Raw genomic sequence first — 25,818 nt, forward strand, 5'->3', positions numbered from 1 at the left:
TGAATTGAGTTCATTTTTCCAAAAAGCAGTTTTGGAAAAATGGAGTTTTTAATAGTTTGGTGGGGAAATGGGATTTAACCTTAGTTAAGTGATGATGACGATTTTTACATTCTAAATTAACAAATAAATTTATCGAATTTGACCGTTATCTACTAATTAAATTTGACCAGACTCAACGAATTTCATCTGAAAAAAATAAATTATTGAATTTCACCTTCCTCCGGTGTTATTAGCAGGCCAGATATTGCTAACTAAAGTAGCGACAATATGATTCATAGATAGTAAAATAGCAAAATAGCTCATTTAATAATAATATTTTTTGAAATTTGTAAATTTGTGCTTCTATTGATCCACTTAATGGTTAAATTATTTAAACTTAAAGTTTATGCAATTTAATATACGGACCAATAGAATTTTTTTTGTTTGTTATTATTATTTAACTTTCAATATTTTCCGGCCAGATATTCCACAGCATCTTCTATTAAAAAAATAATAAATATTTTTTAAAAACTAAATAAAATTGTTAATATACAGTTCATCTATTCGATCATACAGATAGATTATACAGTTAACAATTGAAAAGTAAAAAAAAAAAAAAAAANTGTAAAGCCATTGTGTCAATAACATGCCTAAGGTGACCATCCTCTGGAGGAACAACTATTATATCTGGCACATTTGGTGTAAGTACCTAGCAAATTATATCAAACAAAATAATATTAGTAAAAGCAGATTGTGCAAAACTCAACAAAAAGAGAAGCAATTATTTCATCAGATTAACTAACTCCATAATTGACCAATACATAATGAATTGTAAAGCATGCGTAAAAGGAAACACCTTGAAGACACTAAATAGACTAAATAGTCATATAGTAATCTTACGTGAATGTCAACTATTAGGACTCGATCAAAGATACCACTAGTTCATCACAATAGTTACCAAACAACTAATAATAAATCACCATTCTTGCACCAGTCACATGTTCTCTTCAAAGTAATGCTTGATTTGCATGAGAATCTTGGTTAACTAGCAACTCACCAGCTCTGAATTTGGAGTTGTAACAGATGTAACAGGCGGACCATCGGGACCAGATATAATCACAGTACCCCCCTGTTCCAAAATTGAAGAGGAGAAAAAAGAAGAAGTCATTAACTGATTAAGAGATGTTCGAACGAAATAACAACTAAGAATGCCTATTGCATAGGTAGCTGTAACTGTCCAATGATCAGAAGAGGGGACAGATATTGTAAAACAACAAAAAACATATGTGAAATAAATAGTTTGTCTATTTTAATATATATACCACTGCTAAATGCAAAACTGCATAAATACTTCTGCAGACATGAATGCAAACAAATAGAGTTTTCAGACATGATCAGAAATACTGACTTTGCAGGGGTATGTGGGCAATTTTTCATATTTCCAGAGTATATATGCAAAAAGCTCTAAAGAGTTCTTAAACTAATACAACCTCCTTATTTCTAATCGCCATGTGCCCCGGTGGGGGAGCAGGCAGTGCCTGTGCTGGAAGAGACACAGATTTACCCCACCCAATCTTCAATTCATACTCGTAGACAACTACACCTGAAAACAGAAAGCAAACAGCATTAAACAGCAACAGTCAAAACTGAAGATTAAAATTCATCAGAGCAAGTGCACTCCTTCATTACTAAAAAATTTCAACCCACGAATCCACTAATCCTGTTAATGTGAAGACCAAAATCAAGCAGATAATTTATGCAGAGCACTAGCATAAAAAGTACATTGGCATCTGTTCCCAAAAATTGACACATCTGGAGTGGCAAATATCTCCAGAAACGAGTTGAATAAGTAGCATGTTCTTAGAGGAGGAAACTTTTCATCAGATTTTATGTCTGAAAAAGCCAATAGGTAGGAAGCTAACACACCTTGCATTTCATCCTTCGCAGCTTGCCCATCTGCTCTATTCATAAAAGCAACGAAGCCACAATTTCTTTGCCTTCTCCTTTCCTCTTCTGTCCGAGGCCACATGATCTTCACACTGGCAATGGGACCAAACCTACCAAAGGTCCTCAAAAGAAAATTTTCATCCACCTAAAATGAGACAGGACAATTAATAATTATCGTAACAGCAAGGTTCATTTCTTAAAAAAACGAACGAAGTAGATAGCGTGCTACCTTTCTCTCTCTCAAAAAAAAAAAAAAAAAAATGTTAAGTTTTAAGAGTTGGATATATTGATGTTCTCTGAACTTTATACTTATTACAGTTTGGACTCTAAAATTTTCTCGCCCAAAATAATCTACAAATCAATTTTACACACCTCTCACACGTTGTCCGAAAGTTACGTTACATCAAGGTTAAGATTAACAATATGCTTTAATAAGATTCGAATTGATGAAATTATGTAAACTATATACTACAGATGAAGTAAAAAAAATTGAATAAAATTCTAATTAAAGTAACCAATCTATCCAATAAAATAGTTGTCTAGGAACTACATTTGGTGTTACATAATGATTCAGCCTGTGCAATCACTATGGCTCTTCTAAAGTATTTATTACAATCACTTCACAAATTTAGACACTACACATGGCCTTTATATATATATATATCCTTTGATTTGGATTTTTTGTATTTGTGTTGCAAAATTATTTTGTAACATGTCACATGTTTTTTTTTTTTTTCTTTTCTTTTCTTATCTTGGGTCTCTTTCAATGGAGAGGAGCTTTGAGAGGACCACCTCATGTGNAAATAAAAAGGTCTTTCACATCAGAGCGTTTGTCGCCTTCCAAAGTGGAGCCTTTATATGTGCAGAGACAGTTTCCGAAAATTAAAGCACATTTCACATCTTACAGTGTAATGTACTCATAAAACATAAAATATCATGTGTTTACAGGATTTGCACGATTTTTATTGTGTTTCTGTGGCTAAAGCGGGTCTACTAAGATCACATGTCGAAAACGAAAATATGATTGGGTTTGACAAAGCTTGCATGCATATGAAACTTCACTGTCCAATTATTAAAGCATGTAACTTAGATAAAAACAAAATAATATTCAACATTTTTTTACTCAGTTAGAAAACGAAAAAGTAGAAAATTTCCATGCTAACATGTTAAGTTTTAAGCACTGACTCCCACATACGATTTGATCAGGAACAGGACAGTGCGTATTTGCGATGGAGCACCAACGGGCGTTTTACTGTGAAGTCAACTTATTCGGCACTGTGTGACGGAGGCACAAGAGATTTTCGTAAGGGCAAGATCTGGAGACTACGTATACCTCTAAAAGTTAAAGTGTTCTATTAGCTCGTTCTAAAGAAGAGATCCCCCATAGCTGATAATTTACTAAAGAGAAGATGGACCGGCAACTTGACATATATGCTGTGTGGAATGGAAGAGAAAATCGTTGACCATCTCTTCACTCAGTGCTTGCCAAATTCCTTATGGTCTCGACCCCGGAGAATGTTCAACTGGGAGATATGAGAGAAAATGTGCATTTCGTCTGGGATAGATGGACAGGAAAGAGGGGGACTCATTCTAAATTTGTCGGGCTTATTAGACTTATAGCATATTGGTGGGTCATTTGGGATATCACGAATAGAGCGATCTTCAGGATGACACACACAGATCCGACCCTCGGAATTTACAAAATTAATCAACTGACGAACCTGTGGGAGAAGCTCAGCCCAACAGAGCGACTTAATTGTAACCAGTAGTGATAGCCAATGTTGGCCAGTGTTAACTGTAACCTATAGTTTTTTTCTTTTTTCTTTTTTTTTTTTACGCCCTCCTTCGAAGCCAATGCTGTCTCACCCATATAGCTAAATTCACCATCTGAACGAATAAAGTGGGTAGCGTGCTACCTTTCTCTCTCTCAAAAAAAAAAAAAAAAAAAATGTTAAGTTTTAAGAGTTGGATATATTGATGTTCTCTGAACTTTATACTTATTACAGTTTGGACTCTAAAATTTTCTCGCCCAAAATAATCTACAAATCAATTTTACACACCTCTCACACGTTGTCCGAAAGTTACGTTACATCAAGGTTAAGATTAACAATATGCTTTAATAAGATTCGAATTGATGAAATTATGTAAACTATATACTACAGATGAAGTAAAAAAAATTGAATAAAATTCTAATTAAAGTAACCAATCTATCCAATAAAATAGTTGTCTAGGAACTACATTTGGTGTTACATAATGATTCAGCCTGTGCAATCACTATGGCTCTTCTAAAGTATTTATTACAATCACTTCACAAATTTAGACACTACACATGGCCTTTATATATATATATATCCTTTGATTTGGATTTTTTGTATTTGTGTTGCAAAATTATTTTGTAACATGTCACATGTTTTTTTTTTTTTTCTTTTCTTTTCTTATCTTGGGTCTCTTTCAATGGAGAGGAGCTTTGAGAGGACCACCTCATGTGGCCCCTTCAAATTGTTGCAATTAAAGTTGGATTGGCTTTTTGTCTTGAGGATGCCATGTTCCCACCAATCCTTTTCTCCTGGTGATGAATATATATATATATATATATATATATATATATATATAAAATTATGTTTATTTTATACTTTGGAAAATGTGATCAAGAACAAAAGAGGGAAGGAAATTAAGTTTACTGTAAGATACTCCTGTTTCACAATGCCTCTTTTTGCTCCAATTGACCATTAAATAGGTTTAGAACCAATAGTTTCATCGTAAAAGTTTGAATTGGTGCTTCTGATTTTGGAGCCTAGAAAAATCATGTTGTCGAGCTTTTGCTTCTTAAATTAGCACTTTTTAGAGTAGAAAAGCGAACACCGGCGTCGAATAAAAGGTATTATTTAAGTTGGATTTCAGAAGAAGCGTTAGGCCAATGCCTTCCAACAAATCTCTTAATTTGCAGGGCCTGGTATCTAATTTTTGGCTTTTTTAGCTTTTTTCACCAACATAAAATATTTTAAAATTTTCTTTGTGTCAATGCTCTCCCAACAGTAGAACTGCTAAAAGCTGGAGCGCACTTTGTGGCGCGGAGGAGTGCCCACAAAAGTCAAAATTAGCAGCTGCGCCCATTATTCAGATTACTAATTATTCAAAGATTATCTTGTTTACATTAATCTTACAACTCCATATTATTTTTACTACCAAAAATTCAAAAGAGATTATCTACACTCTTAGATGGTGAAGTGTTAAATTCACACTTTATTTTTTTGGATGTGCAAGTAAAATCTCTCTTTCAGGAGAGAATTGCATCTCCTAGCTTAATTAAAGGAATTTTCCCATCTATCTACTTGTAATAAGCACGTTAGATTAGTGAAATACTGAACCATCGTTGCTGTTAATAAAATGAGAAAGAGATTGAGCAATTCTTTGGCACAAGTTTTCTGCATACAAATGTTATAGTAATACTCATCATCAGCATCACATCGATTCATTCAAATCAAGGACAAACTAAAAAATATGCTACAAGACAATTGAAAGAGGAGTTTTTACACAATTATTCTTAGTTGAACTTATACTAGATAAATTTCTAATCAATTTCACCACTAGATAATTGAATTGCATAACATCACCATGCCGCTATGTTTCTGAATGAACCGGATTTCGTGAATGGTTGAAACCAAAGATTGCAACTGAAATAGAAATACAACTGCTACCATGGGAAAGAAACACATATTCAACATGAAGGTCCCATATCTTACGAAGTCAAACCCTCGGCAACAATAAAGTTTTACAAGTTCTGAACAAAACCAAAAACCTAACTACTAAACTCAAATTACCCTCTGTTGCAGCTAATTCTTCTCATCCTCGGTGCTCGCCATCTACTCCACAAGCTTCTGGTTCAAATATCCCAATACTGGAAGCTTCTGCTGCTCGAAAAGCCAAGATTAGCTTCTCTTTATTTTCTTAGTGATGGTCTCACTTTCCCCTTCGCCTCCTGTCTTTGTCCCTCTCCCTGCTTCTATCTCCATGGTGATCATCCCGCTCCCTACTTCCACTCTTCTCGCGCGACGTCTCTCTTTCGCGATGCCGGTCTTTATCTCTGTCTCTGTCTCTGTCTAAAGACTTATTTCTGCGGGGGCTGCGGCTTCGGCTCTCGCTGCGGCGGCGCTTCCTCACAGAATCGCGAGCTTCGTCCCGTCTCTCCTTTATCTCTGTGGATGCTCTCTCTGAGGTATTAGCAGTTTGAATACATTACGAAAGACCAAGATATTGAAACCAATCAAAATAGTACAGAAATTGTGTCCGTGAATGTAGTAAAAGTTTAATAACGAAATAAATGCAAAAACTAAATTGGTCACAACTTTAATTTTCCAAATACAAAACATGCATGTATCGTATTACACAGCTATAACCACCATGTGCAGATATTAGTTGGGCCACCAAAACAAAACTAGACTATCCTAGTTAACATTGTGGCATGATGCATGTCAAATTGTCAATGGTCTTGTACAAGTCGTTGAAGAAGCACTTGAGCTCTTTGCTAAACTAATAACTCAAGAGCTAAAGATATTATATGTTTAATATAAAATAAAAGAAAACTCTTTTAAAATGACTTTTACTCCCGAGGAGAAGGTGATGATATGACCTTCACATAAAAAATGAAGAGGAGAGAACTCTTTAACAGACCTATAGAGTCGAGTTTCCCCATGGCACTAATATGATCTCAGGCTCTCAGAATAGATAAAAGAGGAATATATTTTTAGCATAATGAAAGCAATTTTATTTTTTTCTCATTTTGCCACATACCGGACTTGCTGCCGTCATCAACAGAATCTGACAAACCAAATTCTGATTGGAGGCGTTTCCGATAACCTGCTACCTTCTTCTCAATATCCTCCGTATTTCGGACTCCTCGTTCTTCAAGAGACTCACGGTATTCCATCACAGCAATCTCAAGCCGTCTTAATTTCTGCCTGTAAAGCAAAATAATATTAATTAATTCTTGAATGATTACAAATTCTCGTGAACTATATTTGAAACTAGAGAAGTTTGTTTCATAGACAATATTATACAAGTTTGTTTCATAGACAATATTATACGACCTTTGTTCTTCATTCATGACATTATCAGCAGCTACTTCTGCTTCAACTGCCTTTCCAAGATCACCAGCAGCCTCGCTTTCAGACGAATAGCTTATGCCCAAACCACTTTTTTTATCTTCATCATCGCTGACATCATCCTCCCGACTCCATTTAGAAGCTGGTAAAACAGGGTCTATTTTCTCTCTCTTGTTCATAATATCCTTGGCTTCAGGTGAAGCAGAACCTTCAGGATGTGCTCGAATCACTTCTTTCCCATACTGGCTAACACTAGCTAGATTCACACTTTCTAAATGAGGATTAAAGCTACTCTCATCTCTTAAAGTTTTGCTAACTTGGGCTTGTCCATACTTCAAATCGTCATTTCGTTCATAGCCTCGCTCTCGTTCTGCTTCCTCCAAGTATAGTAATCTCGCAACCATCATCTCTCTCCCACCACACAATGAAAGGCCATTATGCCGGCATCGCCTTTCAAGTTCAGCAAGAGGAAGTCCTAAAAGCTCTTTCATTGCTGCAGCTTTTCCCATCGCTAGTGCACCATCTTGAGTAATCTTGGCTCCTTCATTGTTTTCTTCAGAGCTTGTCTTGTTTACTATTTCTGGTGCATCGCCGCATATTGAGTGGTACGGAGTTACACCTGAGTTGCTCGATCTGAGAAAAGTAGCTCGCAAACCATTTAAGTATGCATCAGAAAAAAGAAACCAGTCTGCCCACACTTGTAAAACCTTTAAAACTCGTTCCTGCAGAGAAGTTTAAAAAAAAAATGTATAGAATTAAGACTCTGGAACAAATCGGCTTTCCCAAGTCTCAAAGAAGAAGAAGGGCTTGTTTGGCCCATCTATCTGGGATGGCTTCTTTAGTTCAGAAAGCAAAAGTTTTCCAAACACCACACATTTGACTGACAAGAAGTGCGGATCTTTTGTCATGCTAGGAAGTAAACATTAACTTTTTGGTACCAAAAGCAGAATCCGAAGCTTTAATGAATAAGCTGTTACTACTGCTTCCAAAAGCTCTACTCAAGCAGCACTCACGCAAAAGCCCCATCCCCGCAAAAGTGCGTTGTGACAATAAGTTACCTTTAGGGCTTCAGCAGTAATCCTTCCTGTGATGCTGCGGTACAAGTCATTGAAGCTCTCCATTATATCCGGCAAGGTTGCTTCGAACTTAGTTCGGTAGGCCGAAGCATTCTTCACAGGAGCACTACTGTTGTGAAGGATGTCAGATACTAGCATAAGCCTTGCAACTTTGGTGGGTATAGGTGTTTCCTTAAGCGTCAGGGATTCTGTAAGAACCTCGACTATCTGGAAGGACGCAAAATGCAGATATAACATACAAAGCAGTAAACCAAAAAAACAGGACAGAAAAAAAGAGCATCAGAAATAAACAGAGGCAAAAGAACATATTTTTCCAAATTGCTTGGCACAAAATATGCTAAACAAAAAGGATTGTTTAGTTACAATATATATTTCAGTGTATATAGACTTCAAAAATATTGTCAAAGCCCCAGAGCATTTAGGTATGCATGTGCGAAGTTCGACTAGAAACTTGGAAGCCTCAATGGACGGATATTTGTAACTTGTTCTATAATATCCAATAGGCAACACTGGAAGAAAATACATATGAAAGCAAACAGAAATGCATGTGTACACACAATTATGTAACCATTGCAATGTTTTGCAAGTCTCTGCTTACATTGACACAAAGATAGTGCTTTACACCAACATAAAGCAACATTATGGAAGAAATAAAAAGCATTAGCACTTCAGCAGCATCAGCATTACCTCTCCAGCAGCCTCGGCATTATCCAAGGAAAATCCCATAGCTTCTTTTATCTGACTCCTCTCTAATGTCAGAGCACGCAGCATATCTTCAAATTCATCTCTCTGTGAATCTGTCAGTGTACGCTCCAATTCCACACGCTAGAATAACAGAAAGAACATACAAATGTCCAAAACAGGTTACTCTCTCCCCTTGATAATACCAATCAACAAAAATATAGACCTCAAAGTTGTATATTAAGCCAATTAAGGCGGCTTACTTTGCTTCTACCAGCTGCATAGGTAATATTAGATTCTTTCTCAAGCCCAGGGCTTCGACTAGGTGGCAGAGGCGGGGGGATCCACCTAGGATTATAAACAGAGTTTTGCATCAATATGAGATCTATATAGAGTAACTAATCCGCGTAACAACTGCAACAACAACTACTGAATTGACAGAAAGCCTTCGTAAAGGATTTTCCCATAATGACCATGAACAGTTGCTCCAGGAGTAGACAAATAAGGCTTAGCTGATGAGAAAGGTAGTATAATATAGAAGCAAAGCTTTTCTAGGTCAACAATACAGATAGATCTTACCTTCCACTGCCAGTAATCATGATGAAAGGCTCTGTTCGCCAGCGCTGAAGAGTGTCACCCTGTAGATACAGGAAAAATTAACAATTAATTCAGAGGCCAGTCTAGACCTTTGCTCCTGAAGGCGAAGTCGAAATGAGCATACAAGACTTAGGTCTGTCATTGACTCATTGTTATAACTACTGCTATATCAAGTCAAGTCTTTAAAAATTAAAACATGCTACAAAAGACACCTAAAAGAAGTCATACCTTATCCACTACTAGCATTCTTGTGACACCTTAAATATCTATTGCTAAACACTAGCATATAAAATTAACCAATTATTGCCTGAAATTAAAGAAAGTAAGAGTAAATTAAAAATCTTAAATGTGATATTAACCTGAGCAAATGAGTATAGCCTCCAAACGTAGTATGTGTGCTCTTTTGATCTGAGATCAAATAGAAAATTAAAAAGTGGGTTTCCACGGCCTCTCTCCATTACTGCTTGCTCAAAAGCACATCCACCATCAAGAACATGTAAAGCCATTGTGTCAATAACATGCCTAAGGTGACCATCCTCTGGAGGAACAACTATTATATCTGGCACATTTGGTGTAAGTACCTAGCAAATTATATCAAACAAAATAATATTAGTAAAAGCAGATTGTGCAAAACTCAACAAAAAGAGAAGCAATTATTTCATCAGATTAACTAACTCCATAATTGACCAATACATAATGAATTGTAAAGCATGCGTAAAAGGAAACACCTTGAAGACACTAAATAGACTAAATAGTCATATAGTAATCTTACGTGAATGTCAACTATTAGGACTCGATCAAAGATACCACTAGTTCATCACAATAGTTACCAAACAACTAATAATAAATCACCATTCTTGCACCAGTCACATGTTCTCTTCAAAGTAATGCTTGATTTGCATGAGAATCTTGGTTAACTAGCAACTCACCAGCTCTGAATTTGGAGTTGTAACAGATGTAACAGGCGGACCATCGGGACCAGATATAATCACAGTACCCCCCTGTTCCAAAATTGAAGAGGAGAAAAAAAAAGAAGTCATTAACTGATTAAGAGATGTTCGAACGAAATAACAACTAAGAATGCCTATTGCATAGGTAGCTGTAACTGTCCAATGATCAGAAGAGGGGACAGATATTGTAAAACAACAAAAAACATATGTGAAATAAATAGTTTGTCTATTTTAATATATATACCACTGCTAAATGCAAAACTGCATAAATACTTCTGCAGACATGAATGCAAACAAATAGAGTTTTCAGACATGATCAGAAATACTGACTTTGCAGGGGTATGTGGGCAATTTTTCATATTTCCAGAGTATATATGCAAAAAGCTCTAAAGAGTTCTTAAACTAATACAACCTCCTTATTTCTAATCGCCATGTGCCCCGGTGGGGGAGCAGGCAGTGCCTGTGCTGGAAGAGACACAGATTTACCCCACCCAATCTTCAATTCATACTCGTAGACAACTACACCTGAAAACAGAAAGCAAACAGCATTAAACAGCAACAGTCAAAACTGAAGATTAAAATTCATCAGAGCAAGTGCACTCCTTCATTACTAAAAAATTTCAACCCACGAATCCACTAATCCTGTTAATGTGAAGACCAAAATCAAGCAGATAATTTATGCAGAGCACTAGCATAAAAAGTACATTGGCATCTGTTCCCAAAAATTGACACATCTGGAGTGGCAAATATCTCCAGAAACGAGTTGAATAAGTAGCATGTTCTTAGAGGAGGAAACTTTTCATCAGATTTTATGTCTGAAAAAGCCAATAGGTAGGAAGCTAACACACCTTGCATTTCATCCTTCGCAGCTTGCCCATCTGCTCTATTCATAAAAGCAACGAAGCCACAATTTCTTTGCCTTCTCCTTTCCTCTTCTGTCCGAGGCCACATGATCTTCACACTGGCAATGGGACCAAACCTACCAAAGGTCCTCAAAAGAAAATTTTCATCCACCTAAAATGAGACAGGACAATTAATAATTATCGTAACAGCAAGGTTCATTTCTTAAAAAAACGAACGAAGTAGATAGCATGCTACCTTTCTCTCTCTCAAAAAAAAGACGAAAAACAATTTAAAAATAGTATCTGCAATGAAAGTAATAAACCTTAGGTGAGAGGTTGCCAACATATAAATTTGTGGTCTGGGGATCTCCATCATCAAATGAACCACCAAATTTCCCGCTAGGATCAAACTCGTCTGGCAGCTCATCGAAGCGGCTAGGTGGCTGCAAATTGAGACTACACTAACTCAGGAAATTAACTTTTGACAAAATTTTGACATCTAGGTAATTTAATTACCTAAATGAAACTAAAATTTGAAAACAATTGTTTTCCTCACTGCTAGTATATTTTTCTCTTTGAAAAACGCTTGATACAGCCGTTTTATTCAAGTCAGTGATTATCTCTACAAAATGTCCAATACTGAAATGAATTGGGATGTGAAAATAAGTACTTACAGCAGAGTTTTCACTATGGCGCCCTTCACGCCACTGCTCACGTTCCTGACTACGCTTCTCTCTCAGTTCTTGTTCATACTTCAACTCCTCCAAAAATTTGTCAATGGCCCGGGTCTTTCCTTTCTCTTTCTCCTTTGGCCTCTCCTCATCCTTCTGCAGTAACCAAAATGCTTCAGGAAAAAACACATAGAAACAGAAATTTGCTAAAAGTAAATGATTGAAGGAAAAATGACCAAGTATCAGAGTTGTAGGTCCCAAAGCAAGCAAGATATCTCTATTTACAATGAATTAATGATTCACTTTTCCGGCTAAAACTTAATTATCTAACCATGAAATAGCCAAGAGAAATGGGGATCAAGCACCAGAACCTTAAAGAACTTTTCCCAAGATATGTGAATTAATAGGGGGAAAAAACAAAATGTCAACCAGCTAGAGAAAGCTAACTTCATTATTATGATCAAAACCGATATATCCACAACTTTATAAGCCTTTCCTTATTTTATCTGCATAGAACAATGAAAATCTGTACAAAAGAATTGAAAGAGATGTGACTCCTATGAGGCTTAAACCTCACATGTTAAAGAAAGTCTCCAAATGGTGCCAATGGGTAAAAAATAAAGATGAAGAAAGCATAATTGCAAAACAGAAAACAGAAGGTGAGATTTAGCAGGATGCCATCCATTATAAACAATTGGATTTTAGTTAAAAGATTTTATGGAATAGATCGTTAATTGTGAAACTTAAATAAGTTACACCTTAGTTTAAGTTCTAACCTTTCTCTCAGGCTCTCTTCCTTGAGACGCAGGTGGCAAGAAGGATGGGACATACCTGGACAAGAAAATAGGCATAATACAATAAGCAGTCCGATGGATCAGTTATCACTAGGAATACAAATTAGTGCGAAGTAAATGGCTGGCAGTACAAACACATGTTATGATATATAGGATTCTTCCTTACTGAAGCAGCACATGGCAGCTCAGTAGTTATACTTGCAGACATCAAAATTATAATAGTAATAAAAACTACTGCTTGTTTCACTCCAGGGAAAGACTACTGAACACAAGTTGTAGCACATGACTTGACTCCATTGTTAAAATTCCAAGCTAATACAAATTTAAGAAGTCAATTTTCACAACAGAAAAGCTACCGGAAAGCTAGCATGGACCTTACTCAAGTGCATCAAGAAAGTGCTAAAATGACCAAACCAGGACCTAATATCATGCTTGACAAGGATATAACAAGAAAATGCAAGAATTTCAAGTATCAACCGTCAATGTCAACGACTAAGCAAGACATTCAAGTATCATAGTATAAAATTCTACTACTACAAAAAGAGGTAAGCCGCAAGATCTACATAGTAGGGAGCCCTGATGGTAAGATGTTAACTACGGGAAAATTGCTCAAACAGGTAGGCAACACACTGGGAAATAAAGTGGTATCCTTGAACTCCCGAAATATGGCCTTTCGCACAGAGTCACAGTCTAAATGGAATGTTTCTACAAACCTCCACAGGCCATCCCTAACCATTCTTCATTTTGGACGCCAACAAGAAAAGAGCCACAACTAGTGCAATTCTCAGGCCTAGTAGTAAACAGCCACACCAACTTTCAATAAAAGTATACCAAACTCTTCTTCGTATGCTCTATCTGAAGAAAGATACATTTTTGAAAAAACTCAAGACATCCTTTGAAGATATTACGATATTTAGCAACACAGAACTATTATATGGCACCTTATGGCAACTACAGAACTGCAGAATAAAAGTTTCCCCATTGCAGATGTTGCTCGTGTGGTTAAACACTTTGTGAAGGAGCTACATTTCTTACTATCTTACTGCAATCTTAAGAATCTTAGCCATGTACTAAAATATGCATATAAGCAACCAGACAACATGCTGGTCACCACTTTTATTAAATCAAAGAATGTTAAATGCACAAATGACAACACTTTAATAGAAGCAAAAAAAGGTTAAATGTTTACTCAATAAGATAGCATGAAGTTTGAGAAAAATAGAACATATCTAATTGAAAAAAAAAAAATTTAGCAAGAGCATGCCTATCAGGAAAGATGAAGTATTAGCTCACACATAACATAGCTAACCATACTGTTTCACACATAGCATAGCTAACCTTACTGTTTTCTTTATTTAACCCTGTGCAATCAAAAAGCAAAGCTTCCAGTACTTTTAGAACAGAATGGAGGTAGCAAGAAGTTGCAATAGATACAGTTTAAATGCACTACAAGAGGCAAATAGCGTATCCATGTATAAAGATATAAAACAGTGATATAAAACAGCAGAATGGAGGGCTTCATTGTAAAGCATGACCAATGCAGCACTGTAGCCTGATGAAATTTTGGCAAGACTCTCTACTCTTATCATGATGGGCACCACCAGATACCATTTTTAAGAATCAAGTACATTCATTTACCTACTTCCCTTCTTTGGAATAGACACCCCATCTTTGGACTTTCCACCTGCCATTTCCGAATGAATAAAAAGGTCCATCTTTTTATTAATTTGAACAATAAAGAAACAATATATGCATCCATTACGTAAAAAATAATCACAACTAGAGCTCACTCTAATAAGATGAGAACTAGATCAGTGATTGACGCTAACCTTCTGAATCGGCTTTAAGCTTCTCGTTTGGATCGATAACCCCTCCTCTTACAAAAGCCTTTGACCCAGGCGCGCTATCGCCCTTAAACGACTCTACAAACTCCGCATATACTCGAGCAGCTTCATCCTCCTCCCTCTTCAATCCCAAACATTTAAATGTAAAAAACACTCAAAAAAGGGCATTATGCTGCAATTAAGCAACAATTAAACCTAACTGATATAAAATTATCACCTTCTTCCTAGCCTCCTCAGCTTCCCTGTGTCTGTGAAATGGAACCTTCTTCGAGCTCATCTTCTCATCAAAAACACTAATCAACAACAAACAATATCAGATTTTTACGACTAATCCGAACAAAACTAAGATCGAAAACAAGGAAAGTGACCTATGTCCCTAATATTTCGAACTGGATCAGAGAACGGCACATGCGAGCAACCCTAAAACTAAGAAGTACCACAGAAACCCCAGGAGCGGAGAAGAATCGTCGATTGTACCTTGGGGGTTTGGTGTGGAGATGGATCGATTCGCTTCGAAGTTGCACGATTTCTAGGGTTTGTGGAGCTCGCGAGGGAGAAGGGAAACGGTGAGGAGAGAGCGAGAGAGAGAGAGAGAGAGAGAGAGAGCTCAAAAGGGTATTCGAGCTCCCGTTTTGTTTATGTTATTATTGTTATTATTATTATTATTATTTCACGGATTTGCAGGCACGTGACTTGCACGTGAATCAGGAGGGGTATCATAAGTGAATCTGATTGGATTACTTTCATCCGTTGGATCACTAGGTAACGGTTCAGATTTGCTCTTGTGGGTGATGAACATGGAGGTGTGGTCTTGGTTTGACGTCGGTGTAAAACGGGTCCGTGGAATGGTTTGAGCCCCAAAAGTACACGGGCCGTACTGTATTTAGCCCGACATGTGCATGGGCCGTACTGGGCCCAATACGTATATGGGCGGTATTGGGCATAACAGGGATACGGAGCAACATGGGTGACACAGCTCCGTCCCCTATGATCTTGGGCCGGATCATAGCACATAACGGGTTCACGGCCTTGGTAGAGCCCTTCTTTTAATTTTTTTTTTTATATTTCTTTTTTAATATTTTTTTTCTTCACTCAAATATAATTTTTGAATTATTCAATTCTTTAAATAATTTCTTTACAAAAATTATCTACAATACATTTTAGTGAACTATAACAATTAAATAATTTGTAAAAGTTGTTAAAGAAATTTAGAATTTTAAATAAATAAAAAATAAAAAAAGTTTGGGTCAGTTCGTAATTTGGCCTCGCAGAGTGGCTCAACCTACAAAATTTTGGCTCGATACTTGGTGGAACCATTGAAGTCAAAAGCATAATTACGTAAATTTGGACCGTAGTATATATCAAATGATATCAAATTCAAATCTCTTTGATATTTTCCATATGGGAACTATCCTTACATGTGAACACCTAACACCGTGCGCATATACCGATCATCCCTAGAGCAAGTGGTAAAAAATTTAGTGGCTGGTATCCGAGGTCCAAAGTTCGAATCTTAGTTGATTCACATTACCAACTAAGTTTATTTCTAAATGAAATAAACGAAGCGGAACAGAAAAGTAAACAGAAAAGGAAAAATAAAAGTAACATTACCAACACGCAAACATTTTTCACAAAATTTAGAGTAAATTTATATACAAGTGACATTTTTTCATATTTTTAACAAACATATATCCATTTCTGTAAAAAAATTAAAAAAAAAAAAGAGCTACAACAACCCACTATTTTCTTTTTTTCTTTTTCCTTTCTCTGATGATGAAACCACTGTTAAGCAAAAGAGCTCTCACCAAAACCTTGAAAAATAAACCATGTCCCAGGACAATAACCAGATCAAAGCCAAAAAGATAACATAGCCTGCATATGAAATCAGTAATGTTAGGAGAAAATTTTAGAACTGCAAAGGTATCAAGAAACTCATGAAATCCAATAATTAAAAACAAGAGTAAAATCGACGGAGAAATTCATATATTCCTCCACAAAGCAATTTACATGATCCTGGAAATTCTGAATTTCATATAAAACCAACTTTAACAATGAATCTGATGATTCCGCAACTTACAAAAAGGAATTAAGAATGCTGTTGAAAAAAGCTGCACTTTTGAGGGGTGTATTGAAGTTCAGTTTATAAATGTAAACAGATGATTTAGCTCAGATATTTATAGATGTATATGTAAAACATCTCAATACTAGAGTGGAACTTGGAAATTCAACTTAACTCTACAAAATGTTTACTTGGAAATTTAGCTTAAAACTAAAAACTTTGATGAAACCTTTGATACCAACAAAACATACATTTGTCACACGCTATCGAAGATAATAAAAAATAAACACAAAGAAAATAACAAGACATACCTCCATAAAATTAGTAACTAAGTAGTTATCCTGTGGAGTGTTTTTTCTGGACTTGCTATCTTTAATCTCTTCTATTTGCTGCTGCTGCTGCTGCTGCTGCTGCTGCTGAGTAGTGATCAAGTCGAGCTTTTCGCGTAATTCAAGCAATAAATCCAATTGTTGCTTGCCCCTCGAGAAGCCATTTTTCCTCAATCTTTTTACTTCTTCCTCGACATGCTGTATATGACATTTGATCTTTTCAAGATCATTTTGCAATCTAGCATTTCCAGTCTCATTGTCAGCGGAACCCGAATGACAGTTTGCTGACCTGTCCTGATCCCTTATCAAATTGGTTTTATCTTCTTGAGACTTTAAATAAGATACTTTGATCAAGTTCTTGGCTTCTAAATAAAGTTCCTTTGATGTTCCTTCACTTTCCTCGAGAATTTCTGGGACTTCAAATTTGTCTTGAACATCAACTGAGTTCACAAAATCGTCAGATTCAGGTTCCAGGTTAGTAAAGTTTGCGAGTTCCGATAATCCTTTAGTGCATTTGGCACCGGAGTTTAGATATGAAGCCTCTCTTGATGATTTGTACATGCCAACTTTCACGGTTGAGTACCGCGAATCACATCTAGATTCATTGATTTCTACTATCGAATTTGATCCGATTTTTTCCTCGATATTCTTGGATTGTAGCCAATCATTCACTGTTTTGTTCGATTTCTTAGATAACACGTGCAATTTGCTTTCTTCGTACTTTTCACCAACCTTTTTTTCGTAGCCGTCAATGAACTCAATCTCCGAACACAACTCTTCTAGTCGAAGAGCCGGTAAAGAGGCGTTCCTGCGTACTATATGACCGAAACCTCCTCTGCCCGAAAAGAAATTGCTTTTCCGCAACCACGGATAGTCGAACATATTTACTTCATCAAAATCAGAATCTCTAAAGCAAATGCTTAATAATTTGCGCTTTAATGCCCGCATTTGATATTTGAGGGAGTTGATTTCCACTTGTTTCTGAAATATTACATCTTTAAGAATTCGAACACATTCTTCGGCGTGTTGAATCTTCTCTTCGGCCATTCTCCTGTACTGCGATGATTCCATCTTCTCTATGGCTTTCTCTTCTTGAAGTCGCAAGATCATGAAAAGCGCTTCGTCCGCTCCAGAAGCTGAAGCTTTTCGTTCCTCTTCTAGTTCCGCGTAAAGCTTTTCCATTGCGAGATATTGGTCGCGAAGGGCTTCTCGAAGAGCGACAACCTCATTCTCAGCCATAAGTGGAAAGTAGAGTTCACCTACAAATAGTCGGAGCAATCGAGAGACAGGTTCGAATTATCATTAAACTTCACAGAATCCGCAATTATTCAATCTACCATACCAACAGAAACTTACACACAATATATCAGAAAATTGAGTTACAATTTTTTTTTATAAAAAAAAAGGATCAATTATTCCTTTTGTTTTCCAACCAATATAATGAATATGAGCTACATTCATTCAGCAATGCACACATATATTGAGAAACTGTGGTGATATTTAAATCTGTCAGAGGATTAATAAGGTAGAACTACTCATCCAAGTGCAAATATTTCAAGTGAGAGATTTTTCAAAAATATTGAACTTCAAAAACGATTTCTATCGCGGGGTTGAAAACGATTAAACAATTAAGGGCTAAATACTCCTCCAGAATATGTATATATATATATATATATATTTTTTTTTCTTAAAATGAAACCAGTAGATGAGAGGAATGATACAAAGCAAAGCAAAGCAAAGTTACCTTTAATATAGGAGACAAATCTAAAGCTTAGAGACCTACAACCAGAGAGATGCTTCAATTCACTAAATAAATCAATCGCTTAGCAACCACTTAACCAAAAATAGGAATCCAAAAACTAGAAAATCAAATTACCAATCATCAATCTTTTTTCTTCTTTTTTTTTTTGTGTCTCCCCAACAAAAAAAGGACATATAAAGTAACATCTAAGCTAAAGAAGATGCATTTTATGACAATATAAGTGTAAATGCAAGAAAAAAGAGAAACAAAAACAAACTTTTGAAAAAAGTTAAGTTGGTTGCTTAAAAACCACATAAAGAGTATCTTAAAGAACAAATTACCTAAGAGTCCAATGCTTTTCCCACCCCTTTTGCTTCCTTTTCCTTAGAAGATGAGATCGACATCCTACCTGCAAAAAAACACATATATTATATGAAAAATAAGAAATAAAAGATTAAATCCAAGGAACAAGAGATACCCACCTCATAAATGTGCTAAATAATCACTTAAAAACCACATTTTTTTTACTCAAAAAAAAAAAATAGAGTATTTCCTCAACCAAAAAAAAAAAAAAAATCTCTTTTCCTCTTTTTCGGGGCTTCTTTTTTCCTTCAAAGTTAAGATTAAAAACCCAGGGAAAAGAGAGAGAGAGAGAGAGAAAAAAAAAAAAAAAAAAAAACCTCTGCAAAAGGAATCAAATCGCAAAATGATCCCCCAAAATTAGCCTTTCAAAAATAAATGCCTTAATTACTATTTATGTAGAGTGGATTAATTAGCTATTGATAATAATGGAGCGTACAGTTTCTGTATAGTGACCGTTACGACGAAGACAGGGGGGCCCACATGCCCGCGCCGACAGGCCAACGAGGGGCCGCCACGTGGCACAGCGCTTGTGGAGGAGGGGATCGTGGTGTTGGGCGTGCGGCGTGCCCCCTCTCCCCCGATCATGCTACAGTTGACTATATTTTACTTTTATTACTTTTATTAGTTATTATTTTGGGTAATATGCATGAATAGTCCCTGTACTACTCTGATATTGCGACTCAGTTCATGACCAGATATGCAAACAAGACGGGCTTTTTTTGCATTTGGCCCTCTCAAGATATATTTTTTTACAAATTGCCCCATCAAATTTATAATTACAAATTTTGTCTTATCCCCGTCACGTAGGCGCCACATGAGTGTTAAGTTGAACACGGTCAAACACGTTGAATGGTTCACCGTATTTCATATCTATATTCCCCTCCTCCTTTTTCAATACTTATATTTTTTCGCAATACAATACATATATACTATATTTTTTTCAAATACGGTGAACCATTCACCGTATTTAGACACGGTAAATGATTCACCATGTTCAACTTAACAAACTGGCCCCAGTGGTGCTAACATGGCATCTACGTGGCAGTACTAGGGTCATTTTTACAAATATAAATTTGCTGGGACTATTTTTAAAATAAATTTTTTTTAGAAGGCCAAATGCAAAAAAGAGCCCAAACAAGACGAATTCGAAGGCGGGAGAGGTCTTTCAACTCTCGTCCTATTTTCTTGATGGATTTAGACGGATGATCTCAAGAGGACGATTCTTCTTTTTTTTTTTTTTGTCTCTACTTGCTGCTCTATTCACGACAAATTAGAGCAGAAGCTTTAGCAAATCGAGAGAAAATCTAAAGAAAGAAAAAATCTCTCTCCCATCTCTCGCTTGATTTTTTTAGCAGATCTAGATCAATTTTGAATGAATTATTATTATTTTTATTTTTAGCACTCGTTTACTATTCCATTCGCGGCAGATCCCGACACGAGACCCATCTACCCGGATCCATTTGCGTCCTCATTCATGAACATTTTATTTTAATTTAAATTTTCAATTTTCGCTAATTGTTATAAAACCATAGTTCTTTCGCGTAAATATCCTTCTTTAGAATGCCCTCACATTTCAATTTACTTAAACAGTACCAAAATGAGTACTTTCTAAAGGCATGTTGAAACATTTTAACGATCATAGAATAAATTGCAGTATATGAAGAACTTTGCGGACTAAAATATTTGGATATACACCTCATATCTTAATAAGGGACGAAGTTGCAGCATTAGAATAATACATGGACCATCTTATAATTTACCCCTCATATTTTTGAGGGCTTGGGGATGAATAATGAGTAGGATGTCAGATCTAGAATTCTGGATTCATCTATTTTATATTCTGGTCAGCTCTGCAAATTGCAATTGTACCGACTTAGTTCACTAATTTTCAAAATATTTTAATACACTTCTTATTTCTTATATACTCATATAAATTTTTCATACTCTTTCATATTATCTGATACAAAATTATTAAATATCACACATATTATATTGATATCTACGCGCTGACACTATAGTATGAAATATATATATATATATATATATATATATATATATATATATATGAAATAGGGATTCTCAACATACAGGTTAATTTTGTATGAAATCTAGGGATGGATCTCGGACCAGGCTTCATTCCTCAAACTTTGCTTTCTATACANTATATATATATATATATATATAACTAGGCTACTATGCTATTAATAACACAAAGTCATTGGTGCTACCAAGTTTTTGGTCATTGGATTAAGAGATGTACGGTTGGGATGATGTGGGCCCTCTAGAGTTGAGTGGATGGTTGGTTGAATTGTATGATCTAACAGGTGAAAATAATTAAAAGGGTAGATCTAACGGTGGAAAACTTGGTAGCACCAAGTGCTTCGTGCTATTAATAGCATAATAGCCAGACTATATATATATATATATATATATTCTTTCCTACCAATATATAGTGCTTTCGATTTTTTAATCCTTGGATTAAAGATTCTAGAGTTGAAATGATAGCGGTCCCCTTAGGGTTGAGCGGTCCCCATAGAGTTGAGTGATGCTCATTGGTTAATAATATTAGTCCAATAATTAGAAATAATTAATGAGATTGATCTAAGAGCTAAAAAATCGAAAACACTAACTACTTTACATTGGAAGCATAATAGCTCTACTCCCAATATATGTATCTTTATCAAAATATTTCGGCTTTTTTATGCACAAACTTGCTAGTTTCGACCCAAAAAAAGAAAAAAAAGAAAAAAAAGAGGAGGAATTTGAACATGCTTATATTGAAAGTGACCAAAAATAAAAGAAACAAAAAAAATCCCCACAAAAACAGGCTTATGAGTTATGACAAGAAAACCCACGAAACATAGGACGTTAGCAGTTTATAGAAATGAAATTTACCAGTGTCCAACAGTATATATGGGCACCTAAGACCCAATCCTACATCAATCACACAAATAATGATCCAAAATTAATGTTTTGAAACACAAAACGCAAAACAGTCATCAAGCAGAACTATAGTTGTACCGAAAATCGCGACCAAAATTAGCCTAGGCTTGATACCAATACCATGGCCTTTTTTTTTTTCTTTAATCTTGAACGAATAATAAACGTACACTGTTACCTCGCAGAAATATACAACTCTTAACATCAGTTCTTCTCACATAATTAACTCAAAGCAGTAAAATACTAACCTCATGGGACAAAACCGAAACATAACAAGCATTAAAAAGGGGAAACATAGGAATGGAAGAATGGTAGTTTCTGTTCATCAGAGCAGCGACAGAGAAAAGTAAACTAATACCAGCGATGTTGATCGGGTCTTATTCAGAGAGCAACCTCTCGCAGGCCTCGACTTCCGCTATCTGATCGCTTAATATGGCCTCGTCTTTCGTGCTCGCTTTGACTGTTTTCATCACGGAATCAAATACCGCGGTCTTAAACATCGAGTCTTCTATCTTCTTCAGTATTTCCTCCAACACCTTGAAATTAACGCCGCCTGCGAGAATTAGTTTGCCAACCACTTCACCAAAATAAGCCGGTGCTTTGGGCAAATCGATTCCGATATCGTCCAGCATCGACCCGTAGAGCAAACAGCCTGTTCCCAAATCCTTCGGTGTAAGAACTTTCTTATCCGACAAGTACTCCAGAAGTTTGGTCACCAGGTCTATGCAGGATGAACCTTTGTCTAATGCGAGATTGATAGCCTCCTTCACTACTTCTGGATGGTATTCCGGGCTCTTCAACTCTTCAACGCACTGAAGTGCTTCATCCAGCATGCGAATGTGGAAGTACTCCTCGAGAAGCGCGACCGTCTTCCTCTGTAGCTCTTCTTGGTTCTTGATCGACCTCGGTAGGGTTTGGGTTTTCTCGGGGGTTGCAGCCGGTGATTGAGAGGGTGGCTTGACGGGTGCAGAGTTATTGGATGGAGGGGTCGCCGCACCCGAAACAAAAGAGGAAGATCGAACTGGGGAAGCGGCCCCCTGCAGTAAAGCGCTAGTCTTACCGGAGATCACACTGCCGCTGCCCTGGGGGAGTAATTTGGGGTTTACGGCCGACGGCCTGTTTATTAAAGGAGGTTGAACACGAGACATAGATTTGCTTCGTGGAACTTCCCAATTGTCCCCATCTAAACCAGGCATCCCGGGCATCTTTCTGCTTCCGGGAATAGCTGGCATGCCAGGCATACCAGGCATCATGCCTCCACCCCCGACCCGGTTCATCGGAAATCCAACAGGGCTGACGCCTCCTAAAGAACTAGCATTGCGATTTGCCCTCAGGTTTGCAGTTGTTCCAGGGCGTAGCCCAAGATTCTTCTCTGCTTCATTATGTATTTCGGAGATTGTCTTTGCCTTCACCTGCAGGGAAAAAAAAATGAATTTCTTTCTGAAACAAATATGGATTTTCAATAATCTGGTAGGCAGATTAAAAGGAGATCTAAAAATAGGTAAGAATAATCTGGTAGGCAGATTAAAAGGAGATCTAAAAATAGGTAAGAATGTAGGAGACACCGGGATCTATGGGGCATTTTGAAAAGACCCTCAACTTAATGGTTTAGATCGAAATTTGAAACCCCTTACCGTTTGTTCATTTTAAATTTTAAAGTTGTTCCTGAGCTGAATTAGAGGAGAATAATCCAAACAACGAATAGTTGAGGGGTTCCCAGAAAAAAAATAATAAAGTTAAGGAATCTGTCCCAAAATGGGCTTAAGTTGAGGGGTTCTCTGTACAATTTTACCATTAAAAAAGAAAAGGACGAGGTTAATTTCATAGTAAAAAAGATCACCTCTTCACGCCGAGGGATCCAATTGTTCGCACGGAGGTCAATGAGATCGCGGACCATAAACCTTAGACGAGGTGCAAGCTGGGGATTGTTTGTCAGTTCCTTCAACCGGTTAAAATAGACATCGTTGACACGGCGAGACTTTGGACTCTCATCCAACAGCTTTCCAATGGTATTGAAGAATTGACAAATTGCTTCAACATTTTCTTCAGCAGGGCAGACTTTAACATCAAGTCCTAATAGCACCTGTATGCAGTAATGTTGCAGCAAGCTAACATTAGAGTGAGAGAGAGAGAGAGTCGAACATATTAAAGATCAACATATGCAGCAATATAAATACCTGAACAATATGATGAACTAATTTCTCCGGGACCATTTTCTGCTTTAAAAGCTCACCAATTAGACGGATGTTACCAAGAGTGCGAAGCTTCACCATCCTCTCTTTATCCCTCCGTTCCATTTCTTGGTCGGGACCGGTCAGCTTTCTAATCTCAGCCCTGAGATTATCAGCACCCTCAAAAGCTTCTTGACAATTGTCAAGTAGTATCCTTTTGAAAGTGATTTCTTTCCCACCAGGTACTTCGGGTGGGAATGGGGGGAGATTTTCATTGAGATCAGAACAGAGTTGGGCATACATGGTACAAAAGGTTGGCTCAAATACGGCTTTGTCAAATATGAGTGAAATGACTCCCTGTAGATTTTCAGATCAAACAATAAAAATTACACCGAGATATATATGCTTCCGAAGTGGAGTAACATGGAATTTCTGAGAAATTTAGAGAACCTTTAAAATATCAACTGACGTGATTCCAGAATCGATCAGCTGGCCTTTCAGGACATCGAATTTTTCAGGTGTCAGCTTGTTCAGTATACTGCATCACAGCAACAACAAAGCGAATTTCAATATTTTCCTTTTTTTTTAATAATCATATCTTACTCCAGTAAGAGATTTAAAAAGAAACAACAATAGATAAAATGCATAGGAAGAACAAGTTATTTAGTTGGAGAATACACCATAACGAGTGGAGTTAAGGATTTAAACTAGAGATACTTGAATAAAAAAGGGCGTAAAAAAGAGACTCATTACCCTTTAACAGTTTTGAGGACCCGTTCCGTCTCAGAAAGATTGCCCCTCCGAGCAGACCATGGGACTTCAGCTTTAATTAGAGCAGCAGGAGTAGGTCCCTGTTCAGTCAAGAATAACAAGTCAAATAATATAGAAAATAAAAAGACTCAATAGCGCCTAGTGAGAAAGAGAGGTTATCAAATTTGATGCCAATCATCATCAAACATTTGAAACACATAGCAGACAAAATTTGAAGGTACTAAAGCAAGCTCTTTGTTTGAATCGCCAATGAGGACATGGAAAAACTCAAATTTGTCATACAAAAAAAGCACCAATCACAGTGTACCAACAATAAAAGTAACACAACTTCACTACAACTTTAATACGCGCACTACTGCTTTCTCTCTTTACTAACCTTTTCCCCTTCGAGAGTAACAACAAAAAAAATTATAAGCAATCCCAGAAGAGAGTAACAAATTAAGACGATGGCATTAACCATATTCTTTGCTTACACAGGTAGCATGTCATAACTTTGCAGTAACAATCTGTATATTGATTATCAAACTGTAGGGTCTCTAGGCATCAAATTATTTATCAATTACATCTTAACATTATCTGCACACATCAGATGGGTTTCATAAGAGAAAATTGACGAGAAACGAAAACAAGAGGCACATGAAGGATTAAAAAAAGAAAAAAAAAAAGAGGCAAAAACAAAAACAATTTCCAATGTTTCGTAAGCCAGTGAAGTATGCACATGAATGACACATGGATTTCCGAAGCTAGTGAACCATTTATTGAATTGATAGAATTTGGAAGTAACTATTTCATATGTTTTCTTCAAAATAAACTATTAGACAGCAGATATAGTAATATTTACTCATGAAGAAAAGCTAACATAAGCAATAATCTGTAGATTCAAACAATTATACTACTAAAAAGATACTCAAAAAGCAATTAAATAGAATATATATATATATATATATATATATAGAGAAAG

At 36.4% G+C, this 25,818-nt stretch overlaps 4 protein-coding genes across 8 annotated transcripts; all 4 read right to left on the reverse strand.

Moving 5' to 3' along the window:
• On the reverse strand, positions 569-2,090 carry LOC109720001 (protein RRC1-like). Its single transcript, XM_020246861.1, has 4 exons — positions 1,906-2,090; positions 1,470-1,582; positions 1,037-1,108; positions 569-688 (listed from the first exon to the last, which is right to left on the reverse strand). Exons 1-4 carry the CDS (start codon positions 2,006-2,008, stop codon positions 569-571), a joined length of 408 nt encoding a protein of 135 aa, XP_020102450.1. The 5' UTR covers positions 2,009-2,090.
• Positions 5,408-15,106, reverse strand: LOC109720299 (protein RRC1-like). 2 transcript variants are annotated; one of them, XM_020247321.1, is made up of 18 exons: positions 14,961-15,106; positions 14,701-14,776; positions 14,469-14,604; positions 14,278-14,323; positions 12,622-12,676; positions 11,849-12,001; positions 11,498-11,617; positions 11,181-11,346; positions 10,745-10,857; positions 10,312-10,383; positions 9,742-9,963; positions 9,365-9,423; positions 9,049-9,133; positions 8,792-8,929; positions 8,087-8,311; positions 7,014-7,750; positions 6,718-6,884; positions 5,408-6,122 (listed from the first exon to the last, which is right to left on the reverse strand). In XM_020247321.1, exons 2-18 carry the CDS (start codon positions 14,758-14,760, stop codon positions 5,887-5,889), a joined length of 2,790 nt encoding a protein of 929 aa, XP_020102910.1. In that variant the 5' UTR covers positions 14,761-14,776; positions 14,961-15,106; the 3' UTR covers positions 5,408-5,886. The 2 variants fall into 2 exon arrangements, with proteins under 2 accessions (XP_020102910.1, XP_020102909.1); XM_020247320.1 differs by having other exon boundaries at positions 5,408-6,137.
• Positions 16,086-19,384, reverse strand: LOC109720695. 4 transcript variants are annotated; one of them, XM_020247964.1, is made up of 4 exons: positions 19,293-19,384; positions 18,954-19,021; positions 16,854-18,130; positions 16,086-16,355 (listed from the first exon to the last, which is right to left on the reverse strand). In XM_020247964.1, the coding sequence occupies exons 3-4, from the start codon at positions 18,108-18,110 to the stop codon at positions 16,332-16,334; spliced, it is 1,281 nt and encodes a 426-aa protein (XP_020103553.1). In that variant the 5' UTR covers positions 18,111-18,130; positions 18,954-19,021; positions 19,293-19,384; the 3' UTR covers positions 16,086-16,331. The 4 variants fall into 4 exon arrangements, with proteins under 4 accessions (XP_020103553.1, XP_020103551.1, XP_020103550.1 ...); XM_020247962.1 differs by lacking the exon at positions 19,293-19,384 and adding an exon at positions 19,095-19,228; XM_020247961.1 differs by lacking the exons at positions 18,954-19,021; positions 19,293-19,384 and adding exons at positions 18,616-18,650; positions 18,748-18,912.
• Positions 21,996-24,937, reverse strand: LOC109720250 (eukaryotic translation initiation factor-like; the record flags this gene model as incomplete). The annotated part of the gene is given in 5 exon segments (XM_020247232.1): positions 21,996-23,327; positions 23,756-23,998; positions 24,093-24,443; positions 24,537-24,624; positions 24,840-24,937. Coding segments are annotated over 5 exon segments (1,815 nt in total), but the record flags the coding sequence as incomplete, so codon positions are not given.

This window comes from Ananas comosus, linkage group 14, assembly GCF_001540865.1.
Source record: "Ananas comosus cultivar F153 linkage group 14, ASM154086v1, whole genome shotgun sequence".
NCBI lineage: Eukaryota > Viridiplantae > Streptophyta > Magnoliopsida > Poales > Bromeliaceae > Ananas > Ananas comosus.

Bases quoted from the DNA above. Each gene is read 5' to 3' on its own strand.
- LOC109720299 (XM_020247320.1), bottom strand. From the start codon at position 14,760: ATGAGCTCGAAGAAGGTTCCATTTCACAGACACAGGGAAGCTGAGGAG. The intron at 11,347-11,497 runs GTTTATTACTTT...GTCTCATTTTAG, and splicing joins TTGGCAACCTCTCACCTAAG to GTGGATGAAAATTTTCTTTT. The intron at 6,885-7,013 runs GTCGTATAATAT...TTTGCTTTACAG, and splicing joins GTCATGAATGAAGAACAAAG to GCAGAAATTAAGACGGCTTG.
- LOC109720695 (XM_020247961.1), bottom strand. From the start codon at position 18,818: ATGTTACTTTATATGTCCTTTTTTTGTTGGGGAGACACAAAAAAAAAA. The intron at 18,131-18,615 runs GTAACTTTGCTT...GACTATTTGTAG, and splicing joins ATTTGTCTCCTATATTAAAG to GTGAACTCTACTTTCCACTT. The intron at 16,356-16,853 runs GTATGTCTTGTT...TTTCATATGCAG, and splicing joins TAGTTACTAATTTTATGGAG to GCTATGTTATCTTTTTGGCT.